This window comes from Jaculus jaculus, chromosome 10 (genome assembly GCF_020740685.1).
Source record: "Jaculus jaculus isolate mJacJac1 chromosome 10, mJacJac1.mat.Y.cur, whole genome shotgun sequence".
Classification (NCBI taxonomy): domain Eukaryota; kingdom Metazoa; phylum Chordata; class Mammalia; order Rodentia; family Dipodidae; genus Jaculus; species Jaculus jaculus.
In genome coordinates, this window is record NC_059111.1 from 63,293,877 (window position 1) to 63,316,343 (window position 22,467).

A 22,467-nucleotide genomic window follows, 5' to 3' on the forward strand; every position below is an offset into this window, starting at 1 on the left:
GGTAGCTGTTTGGGAGATGGAGTCTTGTTGGAGGAAGTGTGTTGCTGGGGGTGGACCTTGAGGTTCATTCAGGTTGCCAGTGCTAGTTGGCACACTCTCCCGCTGCTGTTTCCACCTGCTGTGGCAGAGGCGATGTCTGGCCTCTGCTCATGCCATGCTTTCCCCTGTCATTAAGAAAGTTGCCCTCAATGCTATAAGCCACAAAAAAAAAAAAAAAAAATCCCTCCCCCCCAAAAAAAAATTACCAGGAAAGAATTGATTGTTCCTTAAACTCTGATGTCAGGTCATTGACACAGAACACAACAACAATTTTTTTTGTTTTTGAACCAATGAGTCATGCCCCAACTGCCTGACTGAAACACCTACCTGAGAGTTACATCATCATGTCAAGGTCTGAAACCAAACGTTTTACCCTTAAAATTCCCCTTCCTGACATTTAATTGCTATTAGTGACAGTGCAAATTAACAGTAGAGTGTGGCCATTATTAGCATTTACTATTATGTGCCTAGTGCTATCTGCTCTATTACCTTTTCTCCACCTCACAGGAATCCTGTGTAAAGGTGATATAATGAAGAAACTGAGGCCAGAAGAACTTAGTGAAGAAATGATTTGAATGTAGGTCAGTGGAAACAAACCAATGTTCTTCACACAGATCCCAGTCACTCAGTCCCACTGAGATCTAGAGTTTTCACCTGACAGTAGAAGCTCAATTGATGACATATTCTACCAGGAAAAAGACCACCACTTGAGTTAACAGAGAACTAGGGATAAGTGAAAAGGAAAACTTCAGCAACACCAGACAGGGCAGATTCTTAAGTAAAAATATAAAAAAATTAAAAGATTTTAGAAACTACAGGCAAAATTGTTCTTATTCTCTGACATAAAACAAATTCTAATTTTGCTTTTGTGTGGCTGTGAGCTTTCAAGACATTTCTCAGATCCTATATAAAGAAAGTGAGAGACTTAGAAGAACCCTGTCACTGGGGAGGATGAGGAAAAAGGATCTCACTGAGTTGGAGCCAGCCTGGGCTACAGAGAGAGTTCCAGGTCAGCCTGGACTAGAGTGAGACCCTACTTTAAAATAAATAAGCAAGCAAGCAAAAAATAAAGTGACTTAGACAAAGAAACACAAATGTTACTTAATATATTTTCATAAAAATTTATTTTTGAACCTATAAGAAGGTAAATTCCAAAATAAGAGTAATACACAGTATTTTATAATATTTTAATGTTTCTTTTCTATAAGCAGATACACTAGATTAAAACCACAATACTCTTAACTCCACGTTCAAAGGCTGAATGCTTTTAGCACCTACTTTGAGCACATAATAAAGCAAAGACTATTAATTTTGCTTAAACACTTTATTTCCAGTCAGAGCTTAACAATTACTGAATTTCACATTATTCTTTCACAAATGATAACCAAGTGGCTTACCCAAGTAGCTAAAATCATACAACTATTATAAAGTAAGTCAATGAAATTTATAAAAAGTTAATATAAAACAATAACGATGCTGATACACATGCCTATTAGGCCCTGGTAGAAATAGTTGAAATAGCAAACTTTATTCAAGGAGTTGATTGTACAAAGAATTATTTTGATCAAAAGTTATTATGATTGTAGGTGAAAGGAAATAGGCCTACAATTTTATATAACCATATGAGGGGAAAAAAAAAAAAAGAGCATTCTATCACAATCTCAAAGTGCACTGTCAGGCTTCCCAGGCATTCTACTGCTTGTCTAATGGCTGCAGAGAATTACATTTACAGTAGCAATAGGATATTGTACTGCTATTTAATCTGACAGTTAGCAAACACAGGAATAAAAATTCAGAGCCACAGTGACTTCAGACCATCTCATTACCCCTGAAAATAGGGGTCAACTTGAGTCAGTAAGAGATAATATCCAAAAAGCATTGTTATGATCTAATACGATTTAAACTTCAATGGGAAAGACCATATATAGTATTTGAAACTTAGGAATGCTGTGGTGCTGACTGTCAGTGTACTCCGAGCATTCACTGGAACAAATTCAAGGCCATGCTTACTTGCATCACCTCAGTTTAATGATCCAGTAAATGACAAAAAAGACAAACAACGAAAACAGCATCATGTAGCACAGTAATTTGGTTTGGCTCCCTCTGGATAAAATTTTCAGTCTTCCCATAGTTTTACCTAGGAATCCAGTTGTAGAATCAAACTGTGAATCCTAGGAGAAGAGAAGAAAAACGTAATAAACTCTAATATGGTTCCTATGTACCTTCAGTCAAAATACTGTCATTAGTGTACACATTTTTAATAAAAAAAATTGTATTTAATCAACTCTAGCATCTATAACCCATGTGATCAGCCTGATTACTCCATACAGGAAAAAAAAAAAAAAAAAGAGTTCTCTTGATAACTAAAGAGCTTTCTTTTATCATCCCATGGAGTAATTCAAACTCTCTCAAATGAGTTAGGTCTTTTTTTTTCCCCCTTGGTTTTTCGAGGTAGGGTTTCACTCTAGTCCAGGCTGACTTGGAATTCACTATGGAGTCTCAGGGTGGTCTTGAACTCACAGAGATCCTCCTACCTCTGCCCTCCGAGTGCTGGGATTAAGGGTGTGTGCCACCATGCTCGTTAGATTTAGGTGTTTTATAACTGTAAGTAGCTTGTTCTCTGTCGTTCAGGCTTTTGCTCACTTTTTTTTGTGGAATACTTTCCAAGTTTGAGCAGCTGTTACCCTTGTTTCAATATGGTTAGCTTATTACAGTTTAGAATGCCTTCACTCTTTAGAACCTTCTATTTAAATACCTGACTTTGATATACAGTGAAGTTTACTGGGAGTTAAGAGATTATCCATGTTGAAGCAGTGAAAAGCGAAAAGGTTGTAAAGACAGATAAGGAAAAATAATATTAAAATACAAAAAGAAAAAGACTTTAAGAGGAGAGTAGCACAGAACAGAAGTAACATATTTTTATCTCCATCTCAAATTCTGAGGTAAAAGGACCTGACATAACTAAAGACTCTATATAATTCAGGCATGTTAGGTCTATGGTTTTTCACAGGGGTCATATCAGAATATCCTTGTATAAATTTTTTCAAAATATATGTCCTTAACCTTAGCTTTTGTAAAAACTATTTAACAATTCACCACTTATTCCTTGAATATATCTTGTATCCAGAACTGTTTTTATGTTACTTATTTCTTATTTCCTCATATACATCAATATTTTGAACAACAATCCAAAAAAAGCATATTATAGACTACTTTTCAGGTTTAAAAAGTACAGCTACTTAGAATCCCCTCTATGAAAATGTGAATGAGTTTAGGTAGAGCAAGAAAATAGGCTTATACATTTTCAAAGAGTCCTCTGGATGATTGCATAAATTTAAAATCATAAATACTTACCATTTCAGCTAATAGTTTATTTTGATTTTTAACTTCATGGCCTATTTCAATGGAAAGCTATAAAGAAGAAAGCATATACATTACCACTCATGTAAAGTTACTCAAGAGTTCAAAATAAAAATTAGTAATGCCATCTTAAGTACTCAGATTTGTTCAGTGAAACTATATTCTAGAAATATATGCTTTTTTTTCCCTTCTGATTCTTTGTCCAGTAAAATTATTGAAAAATAAATTGAGAATGTCTACTACTTCCAACAATGGATATTTTCTGTCTTCACTCTGACATCATCATAATAGTAAAGCTAAACCTGGAAATGGCTCAGTGGCTACAGCATAATAGTCAAGTTATCTGTTAATTTGGTATACTCTTCTTGCTTCTCTTATTTTTAAATGCTTTATTCTCTACATGATTCACATAAAGTACTGCATTCTTCCTTCTTACATCTTAAGATATGCAAAAACACATTTAACCAATTCCAATATAGAAAGAAGTATTAATATTTTTCTAGCAAACATATTACTAGGAATATATGTCTAGATTGATTACTTTAAAGATTCTTTTCTTTATAATAAAATTGGACAAAACATAGAACTCAGTTTATCTATATGCTAGTGCTATGTAGAAAGAGATAAACCTGTAAAAACAGTGGCACAGGTAATTATGGAAGCTATACTCATTTACACCTACATCACACAACAAATTTCTCTAGTTTCCTTCCAAAGTATTTGAATACACATGATTGATTACTAAAAATCTTTGAAAACTTTTATAAATGTTGTCTTCAACTTAATCTGTGTGCAAAGCATGATGATAATAGTGACACAAAGCCATATCAGAACTGTGTAAGTCAGAACACAAGCTTTACCTCAAAATTTAGTGAAACAGATATAATAGAGCCAAGTAGCCCAAATCACCCAACTACTCTCAAGAAATGTCACTCGTGTGAAAGAAAATGATTTCCGAAACTTCACTACTTTCTTCTAACAAGGAATCTCAATGGTCAACATGAGAGCTTTATTTTGTTCTTCAAAAGGTATTCAGTTTTTATGTCCTCCAGATGTCCTACTCTCTAAATTCCAAACAGTACATAATGTTCTCTAAATTCCTTTTGCTTTATTATGACTTTGAAAACAACACTGAATGTCAGCATACTACATAGTCTCTGGCTGAATACAATTCAGTTTTCCAAAGACTAATGAAATACCTGTTAAGTTTTGGCAACATGAGCTTTTCCACAATTCTTTGTAAGTGTACAGTGTTGACAGTAAAGGAGATACAATCATATACACTATTAACATCATCTCTACAATGCCATTTTGTAGTAAAAATTTACTCAGTCAACAAACATAGAAACAAACATAGAAAGAACTATATTAAGCTCAATATAGAATACAAAGAAATGTGCAAGAGAAAAATTCTACATTTTGGTAAATTTCTTTAATAAACAATTCTAATGTACATCACTACACAATAATGCTGCAAGAATGGTTTAGTGTTCAAAGGGAAAGAGTTAATTTTGGATGTCACCATGAGGCAGGTCAAGCTTAGAGGGAGGAAGATACAACTCAGTGGAGTCTTTCAGGAAGAGAACCACTTCAATGTAAAGTGGGAAAGGATGGTCATGGCAGAGGCACCGTGTGATCAAAGATGGGGGTGGAGGTGGGGGCAGTGTCCATGTGCAGAGAGCACCAAAAGGACTCACATTTGTTTGGCAGAAAACACATATGTAGTCTGGATGTGCAGAAGGAAGTTCTGAAAAGTTGGAGCCAACCTTTAAAGGATCTATCACACCAAGATACAGAGTGAGAATTGATTAAATAACAGAGAAATCCAAAAGCATATAAGAGGAAAGGAAGTCATTTTACAAACACTACAAAATAGCCTGTGTAAGCTTGGGCAAGCACAGAAAGAACAAACATTTCTCACAATTTTTCACATATACAAGTCAAGGGTCATATTAGAGATAGAGGAACATGAGAAAGCATGAGCCTCAAAAAAGGTTCAATGGTACAAACAAGACAAACTACAACTTATACCTTATCAACCAGAGGAAATGTTAGAAGAGATAGTTGAGAGTAGAAGATAGACAGCTCTGTTTGAACTGCTACAGATAACACACAATCTCATTAGATCCCACCCTGGACCCACCATATACACAAAGCTGAAGTTTGAGAGAAAAAAAAAAAAATCAAACAAAATTACCATGTCTGTTATTTGCCACATTCTCTAATCTTCTTAAAGCATGATCTGGATTTTGAGAGTACTTTGACCTCATACATTCCTTACTGTGATGCTAACAAATGCACATTGTATAAGCATTTATTAGAAGTAAACAAGTGAAATGTGATAACATCTGTTATATACTTACAGATTTTATAGCAGTTACTTTGCTCCTCAGACTTTCAGTAAGTCTCTCGTTTTCTTCTTCACAGGCATTATACCCACTATTGGCATAGCCATAGTTCCCATAGCTACCAGGAGGTGCTCCTTCACCTGCAAGGGTCAGTGGCACAAATATAGAAAAACAAAAATCAAATCTATTTTTGAAAGCTTAGTACTTAGGAAAAAACTGAAAAAGACCCCTGGAGGGCGTAGCAGACCATGTATATCTACAATATTCATATTTCTAGTAATGTTTTTATAAAAATCATGACCAGAGATTAGAGAAAGTCTTTCTATCTCCTCTCCTAATCAAGACTTTGCATAAAGGCAATGCATTTTTCTTTAATATCAATCTATTGATCACTTATTGGTTGCTCAGATGGTACCAGAAAAGGGACTTATATACAAGGACATTTGGGATAAATTTCTTGAACACTAAAAATATGTATGCTAATAAAAGATCTAAAAGTTGTAACATCATCTACTCATTGAAAAGGTAGGCTATAAAATAGGCTACCTGTTGAATGATGGTGATGAACTAAATAAACAATAGGAAATGCAAAGTAAAGTGACTGGAATTTCTCAGCATTGCTAGAATGAAAGCTAGTTGCGGCAATACTGTGGATTCCATTCTCCCAGTTGTGTGTTCGCTCAACAGAGGGGCTCATTGGTCTTAGCCCTTGTGTAGATTCTTCTAGAACTGGAGGTTTGTAACTGCAGAAGAATAGAGTCCCAATAATAAGATTACTTGATAAAGAGTAGTAGTAATGGGCTGGAGAGATGGCTTAGCCGTTAAGTGCTTGCCTGTGAAGCCTAAGGATCCCAGTTCAAGGCTCAATTCCCCAGGACCCACTTTAGCCAGATGCACAAGGGGGTGCACATGTCTGGAGTTCGTTAGCAGTGGCTGGAGGCCCTGGAGTGCCCATTCTCTCTCTCTCTATCTGCCTCTTTCTCTCTCACTTTCAAATAAATACATAAAAATAAAAATAAAATTGTAAAAAAAGAGTAATGAAAAGTATGGCCTATGGGGACTAGATTGCCCACATTTGGAAAACACATCCACTAGTGGTCTGAGAAAGCAGAAGAAAAGAGTAAAAGTAAACTACAAGCTTCCATGAGCTAAAAACAAAAAAACAAAAACAGAGAATAGCAGTTGATAGTAGGAGCTGGAAACATGGGGTAGCCATTAGGTAATGGCAGCTAAATGAAGGTCAAAACATGAACAGGAAGCCCTTTTAAGATACAGCATACTTTTTTTAAAAAAAAAATTTCACTCAGGAGCAAAACTCCTGACTTCTTATGGCTCTAACACTGACTTCCTGATTGTACTAGCAGGGCAGAAGCTAAGTTTGTTTCTCATCATCATCTCATCACTCTGTATTCTCATAAACACACAGATACCCACAGGATGTTCATTGAAAACTGCAAATTTGCTGATTATAAAACCTAATTTTAATTTACTGTTACTCAGCTTTAAGAACAGAATCATATGATTCTCTGAAAGGAGGTAATGCTTCATGCTTCTATCTCCCCCTGTACCTAATGAGGAGCTTAAATGCATCAGATATCTACCTATTTCACACATGTAGCTATTCCACATCACTATAAAGCCCATGATACAATGCTGAATGGGTATATAACAAACAGAATACTACAAAAACAAATTTTCCCTCAACTGCTGTCATACTATCCCAGGAGTTCTCCATATGTTATCATACATACAGGATCAGACATGCTTTTCTCCATTAACTAAAATCATAAATTGAAAAAGTAAACCCTTGCTTATTTATCAGTAGTATGTGTAAAGTCTATTGCAACCCATAAAGAAAAGGACAAAGCCTTTTACTTATTTTAAGTGACTAAGGATCCAAGTGTGTAATATTTGTTCAACAATCATTATTGAGGGACTGAATATAACCACTAAACAATGTCACCAAGAAATTAGTTCTAAATTAAAAACTATTCTTTCCTTTGTCTTGGTCCGCTGACCTATAATTCTTCCACAGTTCCACTGTTAAGTAAAATTCTATTTTATATGTTGTGCAAAATCTGTTTTTCCTTCAAACTATCACCCACCCCCAATATAGAAAAAAAAAAATAATAGAGCTGCTATTCCAAACTCAGCCACTACTTTTTGTATGAATTACTACTATGAAAAATTGTAGAAAACTTAGTGAGGGGTGAAGATAACCTTCAGCCTTTGTCAGTTTAGATACATTACACTTCTTTTGGGAGCCTCCATCAGTAATTGTACCAAATCATTTAGCCACTCATGTCAAATGTTGGCAGCATCTACAAATGAATACCTATCAGATTCAGCTTTCTCCTGCTTTTAAAACTTAAGGTTAATACATGAGATAACACGTACAAAGGCTTTGTACTTTTACACCAATACAAATAATGGGAACACAAACCTAATAATTCTGCTCTGAAACACTGGGAAGCTTTAAGAAGGAAAGGGGAGGGAAGGTTCTATTTTGGAGATCTTAACTTAATTCAAAATCAAATTTTAAAATGTCTCAGGTAATGCTAATATACAATCAGGTCTAGAGACCCTATGCTACAGTGTAACAAAGCACAGACTAACACAAAAGCATCATAATGGGCCTGTGGCTTGCTGATGAAATGTACACTCATTGGGCTGGCAGACAAAGATCTCCAGAATGTAGCCCCATGGCATGTATGACTCTTACTTCAAAGTGGCTTAATCATTAGTAAATCTAATCTTAAATCTCTTTTTTGCCATCTTTCCTTCTGGAACTTACTTTTATCATACTCTACTGTTGAAGGCCTATTTCATATTCCCATGTTGCCAGAATCATGTAATGATCCATCCACAAAATCTCTGAGCCACTCACTGTCTGAAGAACTTATCTAGCATTTGAATGAAAAAGTACCACCTTGTAGAAATTTTCTTTTCACATATTTCTACTACCCAACTGTGCTGGAAGCTTTGGGGAACAAAACCAGGGTGACATATGACTCACTCAAGCTACAATAAATGTTTGTTGCTGTCAATAATGAAAATGTTCAAGTATACAAAACTAAATTTGCTTGAAATTATTTTTGCTTCATTTTACATGACCTATTTTCTTTCTATGATCTAAAGTATCCATAGAACTACATGTAACTGTGTAAGTGTATATTCATTGTCACCCTTCATCAACTTTAAATATCTGAATATTATGGAATACTTCCTTATTCCAATTTACAATGAAAAGAAGGTACAATATTTTTTGAATGCTTCATGCACTGCCTCAAGTATACTGATTTAGTACAGCTTTCTTTTTTGTTAAAAAAGTTAATATACAGCTTCAGAACCAGAAAGTGTTATTGTAATAACTATGTGTTATTATAAGGGCTTGAGTCTAACTAATTCCTGCTGCTTAATGTGCCGATCTGATCTCCTCCTAATCCATAAAGGCAAGAACATATGGTAAGTCATTACAACTTACCACTGTCCGTCGCCTTAACAGTAGGACAGGGTCCAGATAAGAAATGCTCTAGTTAAAATCGCCTTTGACCCCGACCTTACTCACCAGGGCCTTTAATAATAATGACACGTACATTCACCTTTGTAACTCCCTGGTGCCAGCTCATAATCATCATTAGTGAACTTAGCACGCAACAGCGACTTTTAAAATGCCACTTGTAAGGAGAATAAGATCGAGTCGGTAGATAGAGGAAACAGGGGATGGGGGGGGGCGCTTAGGGAAACACAGCAGCTTCCTTAACCTCAGCTTAGACACTCGACTACAGAGCTGACACCAGCATCCCACCACTTTCGGTAACCTACTATTCACACTTCTGTCTGAGGTAAACTTCAGGTGATGGCTGAGATCTGGGACAAATGATGTGTTTCCACTTGGCGCCGCCTCCATATATGCCCAGCACACAACTCACTTTCTGTCCCAAAAGCCAGTGACAGATCGGACTTCCTCCCACAACCCTGAACCCAGTACCGCCGGCCCTCAGGGTCCCAAACTTGAAACTTCAGCCGTCTTCTTACCCAGGCCTGCACGCCTCATCCTGCCAGAGGAGGGAGGGGAAAGGCGGGCGAGGGAGGGGTGTGTAGGAAAGACCAGGAGTTACTGGGACCTCGCCTTCAGTCCCAGGGCCCTCAGAATACCAACTTCTTCATTCAAAGCGCCACGACATCAGACGAGTCTAAACAGCGCGCCGGCTGATGGCGTCACTCGCTCGCCTATTGGCGCCTCAGGAGAGGGTCGAAGAGCATTCTGGGAAATGTAGTTCTCTGTTAAGAAAGAGTGCGTGGCGAGGGGCGTGAGACCGGTTCCAGGAGCGGGCGGGGCTTCCGGCAAGAGCAACTATGGCGACTGACGCTTCCAAGTGCAGGAGTTAGAATCTTCTTGGGAGTTGCTGGAGGTGTCCAGGACATTACTCTCTGATGTGTGGCCTGAGGTTTAACTCAGTAGACATGCATTATTCCAGGGCTACAAGGATAATTGACTCATCTTTTCCTTCAGCCTCTTATCTAGTCAGATGATGGAAAGTCGGGAAACTTTGTCCAAGTTTCTGATCTTGCAAGCCAGCGGTCTGAATCCCCAGCAGGGAGAGGAAAGAGGTTGATTTGTGTGTGGTCTCACTCTGCGGGAGAAATCCTGTCTCCTTGCAGCAGGACTTCTGGTAGGGGAGCGTGGACTGTCGTCTAAGCCTTTTCATGATTTTTCCCTATTAAAGGGGTAGAAAGAACCCCCGCACTCCCTCGCACTTAGGTTTTTTTTTTTTTTTTTTTTTTGTAGTTACACAAAGGACACAGATACTGCTTACACATAGCATGCTGTAAATTCAGGGGTTAAAAGCTTGTTGGAGTGGGGAGTACACTGGTGAATTTTATCTCGAAGGCTTGATGTGAGATTACAATGAAATAATGGTTTTAGAAGGCTTACTTAGAAGATGTTTACAACCCACTTATTTTTAGACTCCTACGGCTTTATTTGGTGCTCTGACATGGTATTGTCTCCATACTGGAGCTTACTGAAAATATAATCTCTGTAGTGTAGTATTTCCCAATATAAACACTGACTATAATAAACATTGACTAAATTTCTCAAAAAACATTTGCCTATATTCATAGCTTAAGTTTCTACCTTAATGTTTTCATAAAATCCAGAGCTATTCTTACTAGGAAGTATTAATCTGGCAAATAAATTAACCCAACAGCGTTTTCAGAGGGGAAAAAAGGCTTTATTAAAAAATAAAATGTTATTTAAAAGCAATGGAACAGAATAATGATTACAATCAGATAAATATAACAAACACAGAATTTAGTAAGATAATGATAATGAGGCTATTTCACATACATATTGTGACATTTTCTCTTAGCATTCAAAATATAGGGCAGAAAAATAGCTTAATACAGAGGAATAATTATTAAACATGTCCACACTTGGCATAGAACACAGAATCTCTTTTCTAAAATTTTCATTTCTAGGTTAAGATCTCTATTTTTTCCAACTGAAGACAAATGGAAGTTCTGGAAGATAAATAGGATCTTTTTTTTTTTTCCTGTTTTTTCTCATAGGATAATCTTTACAGAAACATCTCATCCTTGAGGGTCACCAGTAGATGACTGAGTAGAAGTGACAAAATACCATTAAGTATATCCCTTGTAGTAATTACAGGCACAAGATAACAGGCAAAACATGCCTATATTTGTTAGGAAATTGGGACAGTTCATTTTTCCTGTTTTTTTTTTTTTCTGCTTTCTGTTCATATTTATTTTCTCTTTCTGACTAGATAACAGCACTACACCAAAAGAAGACCTCAAAGCTGTCAAACCTTGCTAAGTAAACACCAGCATGTGGCAATAAATCCCTTGAGAAAGTATTTCAACTGTAAGAGTTACAAATAGTCTATGAAACAAAAGTTAGTTTGTAAATCAGTTTTCCCTTCTTAGGAAATAAATTGTGTTAGGTTCCAAAGCCAGTGCAAAAACATGGTTATTATGGTTTCCTATGTTGGCTAATCAAAAAGCTATGCAACGCATAGAAGTAGTGAACTATACATTTTCAGTGAAGACCATGTGTTAAAATAGGCAATACCATAAAAGAAGAAATTGAGTTTATAGAAATTATTACTGTTATTCTTGCTTAAGAAAGAATGGACTTATTTAAAAGTTTTGTATACTGCAAAGAAAAAATTTAATGTTTTCAAAGGGATATCAATGACCTTCCCATTCCATGATTCATGAATATTACTAACATTGATGTAATATTTCTCAGCCTTACGAAAAGAAGGCACAAAATTTCAACCTGAAAGTCTTTAGTAGAACCAGCTACATAATTTGTAGGGCTCAGTGCAAAATAAAAATTCAGTACCACTATTTCAAAATAATCAGGAAAAATGTATAATAATAGAAACTAATGCATATCTTTTGTTTTATATGATGACCTCAAATTGTCATGCTGTGTTTTAAAAAATATTTATTTGCACGCAGAAAGAGAGAGAGAAGAGAGAGACAGAATGGGTGCACCAGGGCCTCTAGTCATTGCAAGCGAACTCCAGATGTGTGTGCCACATTGTGCATATGGCTTATGTGGGTACTCAGGAAAAGAATCTGGGTCCTTAGGCTTAACAGGCAAGAACCTTAACTGCTAAGCCATATCCCCAGCCCTCATGATCTTTTCTTCTTCTACCTCTTTATTAGTGAATATGTATGTGCTTGTTTGTGTGTGAGGGTACACATGCATGTATGTGCATTTGGAAGCCAACGGACAACCTTGGATATCATCCTCAGGAATATCATCCATCTTTATGTTTTTGAGACAAGGTCTCTCATTGGCCTAGAGCTTACCAATTATGCTAAATTGACTGGAGAACAGGGGATCTCTAACCTCCACACCCCAGAGCTAGGATTACGAATGTGTGTGACCAGGCCTGGCATTTTTATGTGAGTACTTGTGATCATTTTCAAGTCCTCAGACTTTTAGCACATGTACTTTACTGAGTTGTCTTCCCAGCCCCAGTTTGATGTTATCTTTACTTGCTATTTAATGGAAGATTTCTCTAATAAAAGGATAATTTATTTGCATGATTTCACCCTTCATCCTGATATTGTGCAATGATAGTTTAAGAAACAGAGTATAAAACTAATATGTGAAATCATAAAATTATACAATTTATATTTTATGACCCATTTGTGAGTATGTATTTCATTTTTACCAGAGCCATGTTCACTGCATAAAACTAACAATGCATTGCGTATGTTTATAAGCACATATTTTACTATCACTCTATCCTTACCTTGCTGACAAGTTGAGGACTGAAAGAAAAGGAAATAGGGATTTTATTGTGTTATCTTGTCCTTCTGTTTTACCTGAGCTAGAAGACAGCCCACTACTATAAGGCTATAAATACCTTTGCAAGGGGAGGGCAGGCTGTCTGACCACTTGAGAACTTCTAGCTATGGGTGAAATTTTTCCTTGGCTGACCCTGGGCTGGCTTGTCCTGAGAGTAGGCCCAACCCCAGCTGGGAGGGATCCCTAGCCCTTACTCTTCACATGGGCTCCTTTACCCTCTCCAGCTCCTCTCATGGCAGGAGCTCCTTAAAATTTCTTTTCTGTCCTTTCTTTCTATGGTTTTTCCAGGCCCTCCACATGAGATCTCTCACCACATGTGTGCCTTTCCTTGGCTGTATACTTCCCTCAATAAATAGAATAATGTAATAATTATCCTTCTCTGTCTTCTTTTTTATTCAATTCTTTGATTAATGAACCTAGGGTTTGGAGTTCAAGGACTTTCCTGGACCCCCTAGCACCCATTACAATTGGTGACCATGAACAGACAATCCTGAGAAGGAAAATTATGATTATTCTGGGAGAAAATGGATAGCACATTTTCCAACTAGAAGCATGACTCAGTGCCAGGCTCCCCCAGCAGGTAGTGCTGAGGAAGGACCAGGCCCACTGGTTCCTCCCAAGGGGTTGAGGAGGAGGATGAGTGTCAATGGCCAGGAACACACCACCAAGCCAGGAGTCTCATCAAAGCAAGAACTCACTTTATTGTTACAGGCTGTTGCCTATATAGCATTGAGAACGAGGGTGGGGATTCTAGGATGGGGGGAGAGGTAGTATACCGAAACTTGAAATGATTTCTAAGTGTACACACGTGGGAATTCCAACTTCTATGTGGAAGTAACAGGCCAGAGGCCATTAGGCATCTTGCTGAGTCATAGCTTGCCAGGGGGAGATTGCCAAACTTTACCTAGGCTCAGGAAGTTCCGCTAGGCCTTGCGTTCAGGCCTTTCAATGCCCAACATCTCAGGGTATTTCTATTGTTCTCTCCACTTGGGAATCAGTATCTCTGGCTAAGCTTCTGTGTCTCAGGCCCACCTGGTCCTTTCCATGCTATTGGGATAGTCCTATTGATAAGCATGCTGTCATGTGGGGTGGCCCTAGACAGGGCTCTTCTTGGAGGGAGATGCACTTAATTGAGCTTCTCTGACCCCCTTCCATACTTAAGAAGGCTGAACTCCTCCAGAGCTTGGGAGCTTATTCTGCTGAGCTGAGGGCGTGGAGCCTTCTGGCCACATGGAACCAAAGATCACTGGTCTGAATGTCTTCTAGGTTATTTCCCCTTTTTATGTTACATGCCACGGTGCTACAAGACACATGGTTGCCTGTGGGCAGTGGAAGGATGGATCTCCAACTCCTGTTCTGGGCTCCGCCCTTCCTGTAGCACAGGCCTCCGCCCATTTAAATTAGAAACTTGAGGCCATACCTCCAGAATGGAGGTAGCCACCTGCTCAAACCATGGGTCTATGGCCACCTAAATGAGGGGGAGATTTAAAATGGCCCTGACAAGCCCCAGCCAAGATGCTTGGCTGGAAAGGTTTCTTCAACAGGCCTGTGTCCCGGCCACATGCCTTTTCCCCACCATGGAGCTGAGGCCTGCAATTGTGTCAACTGAGTGAGGGAGATAATCATGCTGTCTCTCAGAGACAGGAGGATCACTAATTCAAGCCTCAAATGGGATAGCCTGACCCCACGTTTAAAAACCATGTGGTTTTAAATTTTAAATTGGTAAAAAATAAGCACAAAATTTAATTTGAACTGTGCCTGATATTTTCCTCTTTTGCTTTAAACTAATAAGACCTTATTTTATTTTTTGAGGTAGGGTCTCACTGTAGCTCAGTCTGGCCTGGAATTCACTATGGAGTCTCAGGGTGGCTGCAAACTCACAGTAATCCTCCTACCTGTGCTTTCTTTCTGAATGCTGGGATTAAATGCGTGCATCACCACACCTGTCTTCATAAGACATCTACAGACACCTTTTGATTTGTTTATTAATCCAAGCATTCCAATAGGTCTCTCCTAAAGTTTTTATTGCCATTTTATTTACTTCAAAGTTTGTTTTTTTTCTCTTTCTTTCTTTCTTTTGTTTTTTAGCTTTTGTCTTTGAAGGTCAGATTTAGCTGACACCTACAGTGACCTGAAATTTTATATAAACGGGCCATAGTTTGTTACATGATATCATAAATTATAATTATTGAGTCTATGTTCTAGGCCAACTTCAATCTATATAGAGGATTTTTAAAATATATTTTCTTTCTTTCTTTCTTTGAGTGGTTGGGAGAGAGAATAGACACACCAGGGCCTCCAGCTACTGCAGACAAACTCCAGATGCATGTGCCTCCTTGTGCATGTGGCTTATGTGGGTCCTAGAGAATCGAACCAGGATCCTTTTGCTTTGCAGGCAAATTCCCTAACCACTAAGTCATCTATCCAGCCCACTACATAGGATTATTGAAAACAACAAAATTCTCCCTCAGGTGAAGGCTTATAATTTGCTAGGTATTTTAAAGGATCGTAATGTCCTGCTACTTAAAAGTAGGAGACAACTGGCCTGAGTTCCAGGTCAGCTTGCCTCAAGATAAAAACAAACATTTGCCTTAGTTAGCTTCATACAATCATTTCCAAGTGTGTTAGAGATATCTCCAAGACAGTTGTCATGTTTTGCTTGTATTCAGTGGCGTATAGCTTTCAAAAATGTATATCATGGGGTTTATTAACAGGATATGTCTCAAATCAATAGGTTATAAAAAATGTTAGGTATACATACTTGTATTATAAGCCAAGTCTGACTGTCTTTTTTCTTAAGTTTCATTTAAAATATAGAGATTTTTGGTGATATAACAATAAGGAAATTCCAAGCTTTTCTGCTAAGGCTATTTCTCTACAAATTTCCAATAGTACAATGGTTATATTAACTCTTTGAAGCTAGACTACTTGCTTCCCTGTAAATGGGTCATAAGATTAAACAATTTGGTGTAGTTTCTCTTAATAGTCTTATAAGAAAGATGTTTAATTATGGGTTGAGATGAGATGATTAAAGAAACTTGGAAGGGATTTTTCAACTTGGACATAAAATGTTTGCTAAAAAGCTTTTTTTGAGTTGAACTTACATCTGAATGTTAAAATATGTATATATATATATATATATATATATATATATTGAAAGGATATAGGAGATCTAAAAAGACCAAATTTTGCCTAAAAATAATTTCCTTTTATAAGGAACTAAAAGCTAATTTTCAGGCTAAACAGATAAATACCATGCCTAAAATTAAGAATTTTTCAACTGTTTACAGACTCTTAAGGTTGCTGTAAAAGTTTTATAAAGGGACATAAACTTAATCTAAATTCAGATTACATTAGACACAGGTGATGTCTGTCCTAGGAGGGTCACAAAGTCATAAGCACAGATATAATTCACATTCCTTGGTGGTCCAATCAGGTTAGACATAACAAGACCCTATCAACTTGCATAAAAATGGGTAAAATAAGTTTCCTAGGTAAAAACAAGCAATTTCAAAATAAGACAAATATCAGGAGACTTAACTTTTGCTCTGTTATTTCCTTTTGCTCTTTCTTACTGTTATATGCTATTTAAAGTCATGGCAAGCTGGAATCTGAAAAAAGGGATGGTGCCCCCTTTATCTCACACCCCATTCAACTTTAAGCCATATGTCCCCAGACCCTGTCCAGAGACAAAATGGCCAATTGTCTCTCACAAGAAAAAGGGAGTAACAAGCAATATATAACTTTGCTTCTCTTTATAGTTCCTCTCTTTTGAACACCTAAAGTCACCTCTATCAGATAAAATTTCTCACTAGACAAAAAGATCAGGTGGGTAAACTGAGTCAAGATATTTGATCAGGTTACAAACTCCTTACATAAGACAAACATCTGACTTACCTAAAATGTATATCAGGATAGAAACATGATAAAAAGACATCAAGTAAGTGATCTCTGTGATTTATCAACAAAGGGTAGGATCCCTATATTTAAGGTAATAAAACTAGGGATTACCTTTAAAATAACTTTAGTCCTTAGAACATTCTGAAACATTCATAGACTAGGGGAGAACCCATATCCCAGGCTCCCATAGAGGGGAGAAGGAAAAGAGATCCCAAGAAACACCCCTTCCAGTAGGGCATCTAAAGTACCAAGGTGGGAGAAAGGGTAGAAACCTTCACACTTGGGCTTAGAATGACCAGTGGCTTATATGCTTATATGCCATGATGTAAGGAGCATGCAAGGGACTGGGGTAGAGATTCAGAGAAACACACTCTTGAAAGCTGGCCTTGTGGGTGAGCATAGATATCCTGTCTTGGACCTTTGTTGATCCAGGAGGCACATAGACTGTGCTATGTGTCCCATTTTGATTGAAGAGAAAACAGGAAAATTTAGGGTAAGATTCCTATAGAAAGGAAATTAAAAATCTAATTGCATTTTGTGGTGGTGGCACATGCCTTTGATACTAACACTCCACTCAGGAGGCTAAAATAGAAAGATAACCATGCATCCAAGGCCACCCTGAGAGTACATAATTTCAGGTCAGCCAGGTCTAGAATGAGACCACACCTCAGGAAAATAAAAAAATAAATAAATTAAATAATAATTTAAAAAACTAATTTCTTCTTCAAATCTAGCTGGAGGAATGCTTCCTTCCAACAAAAAGATTTGAGACAGGGTGGGGCATAACCTGGCTCTAGATTCTTCTTTCACTTTCCTCCACTTTGTTTCAGCTGGGGCCATCAGCTTCCAGGATAACCTAAAAATCTCTGCTAGCCTGTCTCCTTAAAAATTGAGCCCAGGAGACCAGAAAAGAAAACATACTAATGCAACTCTAGATACCATGGACGAGGAAATTTTTCTTAAAGATAAATTCTGAACTCAGTCAACACATGATATTTGTAAAAAAGTACAAAAGTTGGTGAGTGAACCAGATAAGAGTTTAAAACAGTTGTTCCAGGTGGCAACTTCTATCATCAGAAAGGAAAAATAAAAAGGATAAACATCACCAAAAGATCATAGCAATAATGAAGATTGTTCACAGAAAAGCCTCCTCATTGAAATATTTAATTGGATGAGATCTAAAATAGTTTTCCTTGATTCCAAAGTTTTAGCCAGTAGAAATACTGAGTCCAGCAGATCACAACATCAATTTGTTCATGGTTTAAGGGATTATAAAAACTGGCTTTAAGGCTCTCAATAAAATCAATTAGAGTTCTTCATTTTTCAAGGTTTTAACTATTGGAGAAACTAAATCTGAAGATAAAGGTTCGTATATAAGTGTTTAATTTCCAGAGATAAAGTACTCATACATAAAAACATTGTGACTTTAAAGATAGCTCCTCTTTTATTTATACTAATTATATCAAATGGTCATCACTAGGTTTAATCTCTTAGATTTAAGTGATTTAATTTCAGTCACTATTACATTTATCCTCCGGTTATGTAAAATATGTTGAGATAACTGGCCTAAGCTTTGTCAAGTTTAAGTAATGGGTAAGATATAAAATTGTTTTATGTTAACAAAAATTTATACATAATATCAGTTGCTATCCAAGAGTAAGCTAAAAACATTGGTTTTCAAATAGTATTTTCTCTTACTAAACAGATTTGTAAAGGGTTGTATTAGTGCTTAGCTGTTTTGGCTCAAAAATGACCAGATTCTGCTCTATTATATATAAAGTAACTGTCTTAAATCTGGCATCTCAAGTCCATTGCTTATAACAAAATTAACTCTTAAGATATATTTTCTGCTTTAGGGTACAGCCTCATGTTCAAATAATGGTCCTCATTTGAGAGAAACAATGTCAAGCTCTGAGGTTCTGTTTCCAACATTCCATGGATAATTGGTATCCACACAGGTATCTGGGTTAGTCAAAGATATTTTCAAACACACGTGCCAAGACTATATTGTCTTACTTGTCATTTTGCTAACAATTTCTAGGTTAAATTAACTGATTTAGAATGATAACAGATTCAGCCTGTACTTATAGCTACCATATGTTTGAAGGGTAAGATGTACCTGCTTTCTATGCTTCAGATATGGTCTATGTTACCATAGGACAACTAAACTTGAAAAGGTTGGACAAAATGAATTTAAGCACCTATACCCTTCTTTAACTAGATATGTTTCAGTAATCAAATGTACAATACATATATCCAGGCTGGTGTAACTTCCTTTCTAAGTTTTCTAATAACCTATGTAAAAGTCAAAGCCAATTAAATTCACTGGAGCTAAAATGGCCAATATTTTGGTCCCTAATCCCAAGTCATGAAGCCACTGGAGATGATGGAACACTTCTACACTGGTCCCCTGGTAAGTCACTTGTCTGTTTTATACGCCATACAAAAACAGATTCAGGCCATGTCAAACTGAAAGAAATTATCTGCCACATCTCTGTGCCCCATTTAGCAGGAAATAGTTCACAGTCTGACACTATCACCCCTTTTCCTCTGACAGCAGTTAGTGTGCCTTCTCATAAGAGGAGTGAGAGAGGGGTGACTAGACCCACGAAAGTAAAAAAAAAAAAAAAAAAAAAAAAAGTAGGAAAGTTTGCACTTGCTAGAAATCAAAGATGATCTGACAACTTAACTCTTGCCTAGTTCCATAGCCTTTTTTTTTTTTTTTTTTTTCACAAACAGCCAGGCCTACTCCTGAGAGGGAGGTCTGTCATAGGAAACATTGTGGTTGATCAAGTTTAGCCCTTGGAACATGCAGGGCTAGCCTCTTCCTGTGATAGCCCCTAGCCCTAACCAACCAGCTGTTCCTCTAGTTCACCTGAGCTGGAAGACAGCCCTCCACTATAAGGTTATAAATATCTTTGCAAGGGGAGGGCAGGCTCTCTGACCACTTGGGAACTCCCAGCTGTGGGTGGGTTTCTCCCTCAGCTGGGCCTGGACTGCTTCAGTCTGGGCCTAGGTCCAGGCCCAGCCTAGAGGGCTCTATAGCCCTCTCTGTCCACATGGGCTTCTTTATCCCCTCCAGCTCCCCACGTGCCAGGAACTCTTTGAACTTTCTTTTCTGTCTTTTATTTCCATGGTTTTTCTAGGCCCTCCATGTGGGATCTCTAGCCACTTGAGTGACTTCCTTGTCTCTACTTCTCAAGGTAAATATAATAATTTAATAATTTTCTTACAATTTTTATTCATTTATTTGATTAGAATTAGAAACAAACCTCGGGTCCAAGGTTCAAGAACTTTCCTGGACTCTTAGCACCCCATTACAGTAACTCAAGGAGAAAGGATGTCTACAGTGGAATCAGATAAGGACAACTAACAGAAGCTCTGCATACAGACTGAAGGATGTGAGATTGTGATGAACATTTAAAAAGAGATGGAGATGAAGATGCAAACAGCAACGAGATACTATGACACTGCTATTTGGCCTCTGAATGTACCCATGGCAAACACCAGATTTCTTTGTGTTGGTAAAATCCTAGAGATTTGTTTGATTTTGCTTCATTTATATTATATTTTAATATGTACAAGCAGAAATACCAGCAAGTGCTATAAATATATCAGGTGAAGGAAATTTTGCTACACTCTGTATTTCTTTAGAATATATATATATCCTAAACCAACTTAAAAACAATACTTATATTTATTTATTTGCAAGTAGAGAGGAACAGAAGAGAGACACAGAGGATGAGGGTAGCAGGGCCTCTAGCCCCTGCAAATGGACCCCAGGTGGATGTGCCACCCTGTGCATCTGCTCCACATGGGTAGTAGGGAATCAAACTCTGGTTTTTAGGGTCTGCAGGCAAGCTCCTGAACCACTTAGCCATCTCTCCAGCCCCTAAGTCAATTTTAATTTCCTAATGTTGACCAAAGTTCAGTTTTTCCTAGTTCATGGATAAACACAAGCATACATGAAAAAATAGCCATGGACAATGTTATAATGTAAGAGAATAATGCAACAGGCTAAAATTAGAGCTGTTTCTTTAGAAGTAAAAGATTATGTCTCATACTTAAGGCATTAATTTTGATACTTAAAATGAAGTGGGGTTTTGTGGGTTTTTTGTTGTTTTTGTTTTTGTTTTTCAAGGTAGGGCCTCTAGCCCAGGCTGACCTGGAATAATTCACTATGTAGTCCCAGGGCAGCTTCAAACTCCTACCACTGCCTCCCAAGGACTGTGATTAAAGACATGTGACAACATGCCTGGCAAAGCAAAGTATTTTAAAGTAATGAAAATATTTTTTTAGAGGCTGGATAGGTGATTCAGTAGTTAAGGCATTTGCCTGCAAAGCCCTAAGAACCCGGGTTTAATTCCCCAGTACCCACATAAAGTCAGATGCAGAAAGTGGCACATGCATCTGGAGTTTGTTTATAGCAGCTGGAGGCCCTGGTGTGCCCACTCTTTCTGTCTTTATCTTTTCTCCCTCTTTCTCCTTGCAAATAAATCAATAAAATATTTTTTTAAATAATCTTTAATTTGAATGAAAATTTTGCAGTTGATATTTGAAGTATATCTTAAGGATGAATGCTAAAATATACTAGGGAAATTAGTTTTCTAGGTGTAAAATAAAAATTTTTTTACTGTGGTTTCATCATATTTTCATCCATTTCAAAGAGCAAAACAAAACTTCCACATCAAAACCCTAAGACTCAAATAATATAACCATCAATATCCTTTGGTAAAGAGTTGAATTCATAGTCATATTAACATCTTTATAATAAAATATTTATTTTACTTATTTTTGGTGTGTTTGTATATGTAATGTGTGTAAGTGTGTTTGTGTGTGTGTATGTGTGTGTTAATATATATGTCTGTGAACACACATGTGCCATGGTGTATGTGTAGAGGTCAGAGGACAACTTCAGGTGTTGTTCCTTACTATCTACCTCATTTGACAGAACCATTTGCTGTTCTTCATCACTGAATTCACTAGGCTAGCTGGCTCACAACTTTCCAGGAGATTCTTCCGTCTATTCTGCCTTTGCACCAAAGGTGCTCTGGATTACAGATGCTCACCCCTGAGTACAGCCTTTACATGGTCTGAGGGTCTGAACTCAGGTAATCACCCTTGTGTGACTAGTACTTTAGCCACTTAGCAATCTTCCCAGCTCTGGAATACATTTCTTAGTAGGTGGAAATTCCACGTATCTTTACAATCAGTTTAAATGTCACTTAACAATCTTGTTAGCATTTTGACAAGGGTTACATAGGTCAGTGAAATCTTTACAATATAGAGTTTTCAGTTCTTAAAGTCTATGTATCCCTGTAAATATACAATTTCTACAATTTTACATGGTAGTCTATACTTTATAGTTATCTTTCAGCATTTTTACTACATATATTAGCCTATATAAGTATTTTTATTTATTTATTTATTTATTTGAGAGAGACAGAGAGGGACAGAAAGAGACAGAGA

General features: G+C 37.2%; 1 protein-coding gene across 1 annotated transcript; it reads right to left on the minus strand.

Annotated features, from left to right (window-relative positions):
* Positions 1-1,212: 1,212 nt before the first annotated feature.
* Positions 1,213-9,945, minus strand: Bet1 (Bet1 golgi vesicular membrane trafficking protein). Its single transcript, XM_004656220.2, has 4 exons — positions 9,786-9,945; positions 5,763-5,887; positions 3,394-3,450; positions 1,213-2,210 (listed from the first exon to the last, which is right to left on the minus strand). Exons 1-4 carry the CDS (start codon positions 9,802-9,804, stop codon positions 2,055-2,057), a joined length of 357 nt encoding a protein of 118 aa, XP_004656277.2. The 5' UTR covers positions 9,805-9,945; the 3' UTR covers positions 1,213-2,054.
* Between the last annotated feature and the right edge of the window lie 12,522 nt (positions 9,946-22,467).

Bases quoted from the DNA above. Each gene is read 5' to 3' on its own strand.
- Bet1 (XM_004656220.2), bottom strand. The intron at 3,451-5,762 runs GTAAGTATATAA...TCTTCTTTATAG, and splicing joins AAGTAACTGCTATAAAATCT to CTTTCCATTGAAATAGGCCA. The intron at 2,211-3,393 runs GTAAGTATTTAT...CTCTTCTCCTAG, and splicing joins ATAAACTATTAGCTGAAATG to GATTCACAGTTTGATTCTAC.